Source organism: Panthera uncia, chromosome D2 (genome assembly GCF_023721935.1).
Source record: "Panthera uncia isolate 11264 chromosome D2, Puncia_PCG_1.0, whole genome shotgun sequence".
Taxonomy (NCBI): Eukaryota; Metazoa; Chordata; class Mammalia; order Carnivora; family Felidae; genus Panthera; species Panthera uncia.
In genome coordinates, this window is record NC_064818.1 from 12,218,275 (window position 1) to 12,228,366 (window position 10,092).

At 50.7% G+C, this 10,092-nt stretch overlaps 1 protein-coding gene across 2 annotated transcripts in view; it reads left to right on the plus strand.

The window, feature by feature from the left end:
* The first annotated feature begins 477 nt into the window (after positions 1-477).
* Positions 478-10,092, plus strand: part of NID1 (nidogen 1) — an 84,322-nt gene continuing 74,707 nt past the window's right edge. The window contains exon 1 of one of the 2 annotated variants that reach the window (XM_049644964.1): positions 478-1,012. In XM_049644964.1, coding sequence (XP_049500921.1) covers positions 788-1,012 — 225 coding nt within the window. In that variant the 5' untranslated portion in view covers positions 478-787. The remainder of the gene's footprint in view (positions 1,013-10,092) is intronic. The other variant, XM_049644965.1, reaches the window with a different exon arrangement.

Sequence of the window (10,092 nt, forward strand, 5' to 3'; positions counted from 1 at the left end):
CAGAAGACCTGGTTTGTTCCCACTCCCCAATCCCCCCAGGAAGCTCTCCTTGGGCAATTATTCCGGCCCTACTGCCCTTTATCACTTGGGGACCCCACCCACCTGACACTGAATTATTTTATACACTCGTGAGTTTGTCTCGCGGGTAGGTCCCCATGTTTGGCCGAACGTCCACATCACCGGGCAAAGGATCCCGCCCGCACTCAATAACGCTGAAAATCTGGATGGATGTATTCAGGAACATGCTCCTGGTCCAGTCCCTGCTTGCTAATTCCCAGCACCTACCCCCTCCTCTAACTGGGGCGTGACCCGGTGAGTCCGACCTCCGGACGCCCCCGAGCAGCCCTGGGTTGGGCTGTGTTCCTGAATCCAGAGCGTTTCCACGTAGCCCGCCCTCCCACTTAGCCCTGACCCGGGGACAGTGGTGCAAAGTCCCAAGCTCTGCTCTTCGGAGGCAACCGGGCTGGTTTCGGGGACCTAGGGTCACCAGCGCCCAAGACCCCGCAGGGGTCGAGGGTGACGCTGCCGGAACCGCCGGGGGGTTTCGGTGTCGCCCCTCGCCCACGCCCTCCCCCTCGCGGCCATTGGGCAGCCTCGGCGGCGCGCCCTGTGGACGGGGCGGGGCCCTCTCCCTCTCCCCTGTTCCCCTCCCCTATTTCCAGGGGTGGGATCGCCGGGAGGCAGGCGGGAGGCGTGGAGGGGCTGCGGAGGGGCGTCCGGTTACGTCTCCGCCTTTCTCGGCCGTGTCCGCCGAGCCGCTAGGTTTGCGGGACCGCAGTTCGGGAACATGCTGGCCGCGATCCGCCGGAGCGGGGCTGCATGGACGCGGGCGCTGCTGCTGCAGCTGCTCCTGGCGGGGCCCGGGGGCTGCCTGAGCCGCCAGGAGCTCTTTCCGTTCGGCCCGCGACACGGGGACCTGGAGCTGGAGGCTGGGGATGACCAAGTCTCCCCAGCCCTGGAGCTGAGGCGGGCGCTCCGCTTCTTCGACAAATCCGACATCAACTCGGTCTACGTGAGTGCGACCCGGGGCAGGCGGAGGGGGCCGTCGGGGAGGAGGGCGTGGGGGCCGAGCCGGGGTCGGAAGGAAGGCCGAGGCTGGCAGGGTCGCCCGCGGGGCCGGACGGACGTGGGCGTCGTGGGCGGGGACCGGGACCCGCTGGGCGCGGGGGCGCGGGGGCGCGGGGCGCGGCGCTGGGTCTCCTGGCCTCCCGCCCCCGCCGGGCCCGCCGACGTCTCCGCGCCGCCTGGCCACTGTCGCCAGAGGAGCACGCGGGTCTGGGGGGCTCGTCCCGTCTGCGCGGCCCCGCGCGCGCCCTCCCGACCCCGGGACCCCGGGAACCCGGGCGGAGTTTCCTCTCCGGCGGCTGTGGGCGGCATCGCCGCCGGGAAGTCGATCCGCGTCTCGCTATTGTCCTGTTCCCTTGGGGACGGGACCCGGTCCGGTGGGACTCGGGCAAAGGCGAGAGCTGGGTCGCAGGCGGCGCGCGGGCCCTGGGACTTCCGTAGGTGCTGGGTCAGGAAAAGACCGCCAAACCCGGCCTCTGCCCCGGGAATTTAGCCGACAGCCTGCATGTGTGAGTGTGGACTCCGGATATGTCTTGGCAATGTTTCTGCTCTCCAGTTGAGCTCGTTTCAGTCCAGAGTTTAGCGCTGGGAAAGCAGGGCGACCCGATGATCCAGTTTCCTGTAGCAGAGCACTGTCACCATGGGGGGCCCCAAAGGGGGAGCGGGCCCAGGTGGCCTTTAGTTCTCTGGAGCCTTCTCAGAACTGGCCGGGCCCGGGGACGCTGTCAACTTGGTAAAGTCCTTCCGTGCCGCCGCCTTCCCCAGCCGCGCACCATGTGGATTTCATATAAAGCTGTGCGCATTCCACAAGTGGGGGGAACGGCGCAAACAGCGGCGGGAGCCTGTCCTGCCCTTGAAATGGCTGTGCTCGTCGCCTGGCCCGGGCCGACCGTGCCTTGGACAACACCCACGTGGAGCTTGTCGGCTTTGCCTAAAAAGAAGGAGCCTTTCAAGTCTCCACCCACAGAGAGTGCTGCCCTTGTTGGCTGACTTCCGTGGGCCGTCTGGTGAGGCCTGTGGGACCCCTTTTTAGAATAAGATTTTTTAATTACATAGAATAACATCCACAGGATTGCCAAGGAAATCAGTTGTGTTCAAATACAGATACAAATATTAGAAATTGTATGAAGTAACGTGTGTATTTTTAGCCATTTTAAATATAAGGTATAAGGGGGGGGAGGGTCAGGTAATTACTGAACTTTCAAGATCATGAGGACTGTGAACAGTGTTTGAGGACACCTACAATGACTAAAACGTGAAATGGGAATATCAGTGACTCCTATTGGTGGCAAGGTCATTAAGAGTTCCTACTACCGCGATTTGTTGCCTGCATTCATAATGGAAGGAAATGCTAAAATATCGCTTAGGACTTATTGAAAATAAAAATAAAATTTCTCTTTTTCCCTTCTTAACAGACACACCGAATTCTATTCATGAGCCCCAAGTTCAGAACCCCTGTGTTAAATTTGAGACCTCCTGCCCTCCTTGTGGCATCAGACTAACCACATTACATTCTAAAGACCTAGAAAATCTATTGCTGAAAAAAACGATTCCTGTCAAGCCATACCTTCCAGGTCTATTTGGGTTTACTCTGCATTTCAGTGAGAAAGAATCCCGGAGGTCTCTTGGTTGTATCTGCACCCCCACCCCCGCCCCTCCCCCAAGGGTTCCCAGGAAGCTGACTGTGAAATGGAGATTAGCCAGCAGGTTATTTCTTGGGGGAGGGCTCCTCACTTCCACACTTATGGAGGCAGGGAGGTGAAGAACTGAGCAGAGGCTGAGCCGCCAGCGAAGGTCTCAGCCAGCTCCCTGGGAGCTCTGGAGGTGGGGTGTCTCGAGCTGCCTCCAGTGTGCCTGAGAGGGCTCAGCCTCTGTGTCTCTGTGTCCTTGCAGCGATCAGTCACGGGTAAGGGCTGCCTTGGAAGGAAGTGTGATCCTGGGCCAAGCAGTTTTTCAATGGAGGCAATCCTCAAAGAGGGCCGACATTGGAGGGCTGCGTTCCCAGGACTCGAGGGGCATCTACTGTGTAAAAGGTGGATGGACAGGGATGTGTGTCTGAGCTAGATGGTCTGCACGGTCCTGGGCACTTGGCTAGGAATATGAACATTCACTGAGAAGGAAAAGTATCGGGTGAGTATAACCACATGTGTCAGAGGACCTGCTAGTTTCACGTTATTTAATCCTCAAAACGGCTCCTCCTCCTTTTCAGATGAAGAAATAATAATAAACACTGGTCCCAGAATTCCAAAATCCTACCAGATGTTTCCACCCAAATGCCCGTCTGTCACTTCAGATTCCACGCGGCAAAGTGAAAATCACTCACCTCCCTCCTCCCCTCGGATACTTTTACTACTTGGTTTTCCTTGTTCATAGTACCTTATGCAGGTTCTTACACTGTTTTGAGGCTGCCTTACCCCTTCTTTGTATTCATTTATTCCACAGATACCTTCCAAGTGCCTACTATGTACCAGGCACTATTTAGGGCACTCAAAATGCAAGTGAACAAAACAATCCTATCTTCAGGGAGTTTACATTCTAGCAGGGGAGTGGGACCAAGAACACAAACAGCAAACATAGTAAGTAAATTATATATCAGGAGGTGATATACTACCTAATGTAAAGGGTCTGGGATGGAGTAGGTATGTGAATCAGGAATTTAGAAGAGAAGCCTAGGCTTTAGGTATAAATTGGGAATCATTGGCCCATAGATGGTATTTAAAACAGAACTAAAGTGACCCCTGCAGGGGAGTATATGCAAATAGAGAAGAGGTCCAAGGGAGCCTCCACTGGTCAGGGAAAAGAGGAGGAGTCAGCAGTGGAGACTGACAGGATGTGGCCAGTGAGTTGAGAGGAAATGAAAAGGAAGTGGAGTCCTGGAAGCCAAATGAGGGAAGTGTCTCAAGGAGGAGGGAGTGAACCACCAAGGTTAAATGGGCACAAAAGGTGAGGACTGAAGAGTTGCCCATTGGCTTGAGTAACACGGTGCTCAGTTCCCCATTTCACCTTCACAGAAGGCCCTTGCATCTGTATCTTTCTTGTCCTGTTGCAGTGACACTTTCCAACTGTGTTGTTTCTTTTCTTTCTTTCTTTCTTTTTTTTTTTTTGAGAGAGGGAAGGGGCTTGGGAGCGCTTGTGCACTCAAGCGAGGGAGGGGCAGAGAGAGAGAGGGAGAGAATCCCAAGCAGGCTTCATGCTGTCAGCCAGAGCCCTACGAGGAGCTCAACCTCACCAGTTGTGAGATCAGGACCTGAGCTAAAGTCGAGAGTCAGAAACTCAACCGACTGAGTCACCCAGGTGCCCTGATGTTCAATTTCTTTAGTGCCCTCCCTCCATTCTGACTTCAGAGGACCCTGGACTCCTTGACCTGGATTCAGGGCCTCATCCTACCACTCTAGCTTCATTTCCAGCTTTGTCTTAACACTTCTAAGACAGTAGAATATGTCTCACTTTGGCCCTTTACTCATTCTTTCATTCTTTCACTTTATCCATCTCTTAACCTCTCAGATTCTCTCCCATTCTCTAGGCCCTTCCTCCTTCCTAACTGACCGGTACTTGTAGACTGCATTCACCCCTCAGTCCTTAGAACTCTTCTGTAACTCCAATATTGTCTGGTTTGGAGCTTAGTATATTGATAAATGTTTATATAACTTAATCTGTTCAACGGGAGTATCAGTAGGTAATGTGGGAAGAGTGGGGTCTCTGGAGCCCAATACGTGTGGGCTTGAATCTCTGTTCTACCACTTACTTATTGTGGACTCTGGGTAAGTTATCCAACCTCTGAAAGCCTTATTTTGTTCATCTGCAAAACTGAAACGTCATTGCCTTTCTCATGGAGTTGTGAACATTCACTGAATTAATGTATTCAGACAGCTTATCATGTAGTAAGGTGCTCTAAAACTGCGGGCTTTCTTCTTCATTGAGAGCAGAGATTGTGTCTTTTTTGAAAAAGCCCCAAACCTTTATTCTACACTTTATTCTGTAGTACTTTGGTGCTATACAGTTGATGTAACTTTTGAGAAAAGAGGTCTCATATGTAACAAGCTGATGCTAGCTTTGTCAAAGGCATCTACAAAAATATGCCCCTGTGCTTTTACACATAACTGATCATCAAATCTGTCAAGGTGAAAACTCCCTGGTATTTCTTAATGCGTTGGGAAGTATAGCAAGGCAGGAGAAAGCATTCCATCCAAATAGTATTTAAGCTTTCTGGCCATACACAGCTTTCTTAGAGTAATTGAAGTGCAACTTATCTATATAAACACACAACACATTTCAGAAGCAAGTGAAATTAACAGAAGCACCTGTTCTTTAAATTACTCTTGATCAGGAGCCAGGCTGTGATAGCTCATCCTGTTCCCTGGGAAGCAACCTATCTGCAGAACCTATCTGACCTTGTGGTGGTTGCATGTGGACATTAAGGCCAGCTTCATGGGTCATTTCTTGCAGCCGCATATGGACTTGGTTTTGCAGTATTGTTAGGGTAGTGGTGCTACTCCTGTGCCTACCATTTGCTGCAATGAAACATCCAGCATTGCACATTGGTGTTGGCGTTGGTCCATCAGGGCGGAAATCTTGTCAAGGTTCATACCCCTCAGTTAGCATCCACTTAACCAGATGGCCATGGCCTCCGTTCTCTTGCCTGTTGTTCCTACAGTTTGAACGCTTGCACCCACCGCATTAACCTTAGCACTCCTGCTCGAGAAATTAATTGCTTGGTTCTTTTGGTGGATTTCATTTTCAGTGTGTGTTCTCAAAACATTTGTGCTGCTCTTCTGAATGGGTTTTTTTTTTTTTTTTTTTTACTCTCAGCTTTTTCAGCCTTTCTTTTTTTTTTTTTAGTTTATTTTGAGAGAGAGAGAGAGAGCGAGAGAGCGCGCGTGCAGGCACACGCAGGGAGAGGAGAAGGGGGAGGGGCAGAGAGAGAGAATCCCAAGGAGGCTCCACACTGTCAGTGCAGAGCCCAACGTAGGGCTCGGCCTCATGAAACCGGAGATCATGACCTGAGCCAAAACCAAGAGTCAGATGCTTAACTGACTGAGCCACCCAGGCATCCCTCAGCCTCTCCTTCTTTTTTTTTTTTTTTTTTTTTTAACATTTTTATTTATTTTTGAGACAGAGAGAGACAGAGCATGAATGGGGGAGGGGCAGAGAGAGAGGGAGACACAGAATCGGAAGCAGGCTCCAGGCTCTGAGCCATCAGCCCAGAGCCCGATGCCGGGCTCGAACTCACAGACCGTGAGATCGTGACCTGAGCCGAAGTCGGACGCTTAACCGACTGAGCCACCCAGGCGCCCCTCAGCCTCTCCTTCTTAATCGTGTTTGACATTTCTTTTAAGCTCTTTCACAGAAAACTTCAAGTTAAATAGGTGTTTCTCCATGTCCAACATAGTCCCATGACTTTCCTTGGAGGTGGCAGCCCAGAGCAGTGGCCCCAGTTTGCTAGGAGGGCATTCAGGGTCCCATCCTTAGTCGAGAGGTGGCCCACCCCGCTCCCAGAGATCAGGTCCTATTCCCATTGCTGTTATCCATAGAAGGGACACGCTTACTGGCACATGGGAAGTTTATGAATCTGTTGGTTGAGCCCAGGGCCAGCGCCTAGGGTCTACAGGTTGTTTGCTGCACAAGGGCCATGACCAAGGGGGCAGTGAGAGCTGGAGCCCATCCCACAGGCCACTGACCAAGCCCTCAACCTCAGCCTGGGACTGGGGCCACTCAGGAAAGGACACCTGCATTTGATTTGCCCAAAGGTGCCCCATGGTCTAGCAGAGGCCCTGGTTGAATAATAGAATACTTAAAAGATTATTAATTTCCAGTTGGGACTAAAATGAAACTGAGTCATTATGGTGATCAACTTTTTTTTTTTTAAGATTTTATTTTTAAGTAATCTCTACACCCAATTTGGGGCTTGAACCCATGACCCTGAGATCAAGTGTCACATGCTCTACCGATTGAGCCAGCCAGGTACCCCTGTTGATCAACTTACAGCTGAGGTCAAATCACTTCATTTCTCACCCTCATGTTGTTTCTGGTCTTGTTTTTTCTAAAATGAAAAGATTCGACAAGATTATCTCTGAGCTCCGTTTTATCTTAGATTTTTAATATTCTTTGAGTGACCAGGGGTTGAATATGTGCATTTCTATTTCAAGACAGTGGATATTTTTTCTCATAAAATTCAGTGCAATGTGAAGATAATGCCATCCATTCACTCAGCAAACAGTTTATTGCCTAATATGCCAGGCATGGTGCTAGGCTTCGGAGATACATATTGAAACAAGATCAGTTTCTGTTCTCAGCTTATAGTCTGCTGGGGAAGGCAGACATTGAACCAATGATTATACCCATAATTGACCAGTTGCCCCTGTGACAAGTGCTATGAAAGAGAAGTCCGGATACCGTGATGGCACCTGAGCTAGATGGAGGGGTCAGGAGAACCTTCCCAACCCCGCTGGAACTACAGGATGAGTAGAGGCGAGGCCTGTGAAAATGGCAGGTGGGCAGGACCGTGCACGTTACTGTTCATGAGACCATGAGTGTAGAGAAAAGGAGTGTGTAATGTCACAGGAATGAAAGGCACTGTGAGCTAGGGCAGTGGCCCCAGACCCTGGAGAGCTATATCAGACCTTGTCACCCCCAGGTCAGAAACCCTCGAAAGGTTTCCCTCGCTCTCCACGACATCCAGACTTCCCATCACGCTCCCCAAACCTCCTGTGGCCCTGTCCAGCAGGTGTCTCTGCCCCCTTCCCTCACCCTGTTCTCACCAGCCAGGCTCCGGCCACACCAGCTTGCTTTCTCTCCCCACCACAGCCAGCTTGTCATGCTTGGTGCTTGGTTTCCCTCTGCCTGGGACACAAGGCCCCGCTGTTCTGTGGCTACGCCTTCCTGTTGTGCAGCCTCTGCTCACACGCAGACCCCCATTTGTGATTTTTTTTTTTCGGCATGCTGTCTTATTTACATCATGGCATGCATCACCACCTAAAACCAGGTTGCTCGTTTATTAGTTTACCTGTTTGTTGGCTCTCTTTTCCACTAGAGTCTGAGCCCTGTGAAGGCAGGGTCTGCCATATTCACCCACATTTCCCCCATCCACTAGTGGCCTGTGGCACATAGTGGGTGCTCTGTTATGATTTACTGAATGAATGAATGAATGAATGAACCCTAGGCATTTATCATCAGCGGGATGCCGTTAGACATTTCTAAGAAGATGAGTCACATGATTTATTTCTAAAAGATTCCCACTTTCTTTAAGGAAAAGACAGCACGGGAGAAGAAGAAGCGTGAGGGGGAGAAGCCTATAGATTAAAAGATTAGGTTTAAGAGACATGTGAACCAAATGCCAGGGGGAGCACCTTGTCGTGTCCCGATTGAAACAAAGTGGCCATAAAAGGACATCTTTGACACATACTGCTCTTCTAGAAGAGATACATATGGAAATATTGACAGGTGAAATAATTTGATGTCTGAGATTTCATTTAAAAGATTTCAAAAAAAAAATATGCTCATGCGTGGGAGGAATTGGTAAAACGGAAAGTGGAGCCTGTTGGTAATTGTGGGAGCTGATTGATGAGTATATGGATGTTCGTTACGCTGTTCTGTGTGTGTTGACATTTTCCCTTGTAAGTAGTCTGGTTTTTAAAAGTTTTTAAAAAATTACGCTGCCTTCCAGCCAGAGGATTTTGGGGGGCAAGGTGGAGGAGAGAGAGTGAATTTCAGAGCCAGAGAGGCCTGCTGCCAGGGGCCAGAGGAGAGTCGGTGTGTGGATGAGGGCGGTGGGTTCCAGACCCATTTGGAAGGTGGGAACAAGGAGGCCTGCTCCTGTGCTAGCTCACTTGAGACATGCCGCTTTGCAGGGTGGCTCAGGTGCATCATGGGATGAGCTTTGTATCGTAGGGGAGGAAACTGCCACGTGCAGCTAAGGGACTTGTCATGGTTCACTCAGTTCATAAGTATGAGCTGGAACTTGAACTTGGATCTTCCGACTCTTGAGTTCTGCGGTCTTTATACTATGCCATGTAAGACAGCACGTTCTTCCTTTCCTTTCTGCATTTATTCATTTTGATGAGGAAGTATTATGCGAGCCGAGGGAAAAATACAGGCTGGCCCCCTCCCTCCCCACGTGGAATATGTGTGATATTCCCCGGAGACTCCTGGCTACCCAAGAACAAAGGAAAGGGGTTTAAGGGCTTGCATGGTGATGTGGGAAACTAAAGCAAATGAAAAATGAAATTCTCTTACAGCCTACAGCCCACAGACAAGTGCTTGAAACAGGCAGGGTGACCTCCCTCTAGGAGCTCAGCTGCCCTGATGATGACACTTTGCTGGGGCAAAAGGGGATCTTGGCTTAACATTATCCTGACCCCTCGGGATCCTGTGAGTCTGCTTTAACATATAATAATTCCTTTGGAAACTTCCTTTATCTCAAATCCCCCAAGATGTATGCTGGCAATCATACTCCAAGCTTATGGCCCCTGGTATCCATCTGAAGGGTCTCATGACTGAGGTTTTACTAAGTGGTGATAAATGACGTTTTCCTAACAGCACCTAGCGCCTCAAGTTCCTGGAAACATCGCTTCCAAAATACCTCAGAGACTTACCTAACCCCCTCCCAACCTGAAGGTATATAATCAGTTACCTGTCAGCTTTTTCTGCCCATGGGTCCTGTCCCCATGCTTTAATACAATCGCCTTTTCGCACCAAAGACGTCTTCAAGAATTCTTTCTTGGGTGTCAGCTGCGAACCCTACCTTCATCCCAAACCCCTTCAGTTTGACAGTATCTTATCAGTCCCTGTTCTGTATAGACTTTTGGGCTGGGTTTATGGGGCAGCTGTGATGAGTGGCATCACACATGGTTTCTGCTCTCATGAAGCTCACTAGGGCATGACACTACCCACCCCTACGTGACCCCACTCACCACTGATCAGATTACCCACCACTCTACTACCCACCCCTGCGTGACCCCACTCACCACTGATCAGATTACCTGCCATTGTACTGCACTACCCACCCCTGCGTGACCCCACTCACCACTA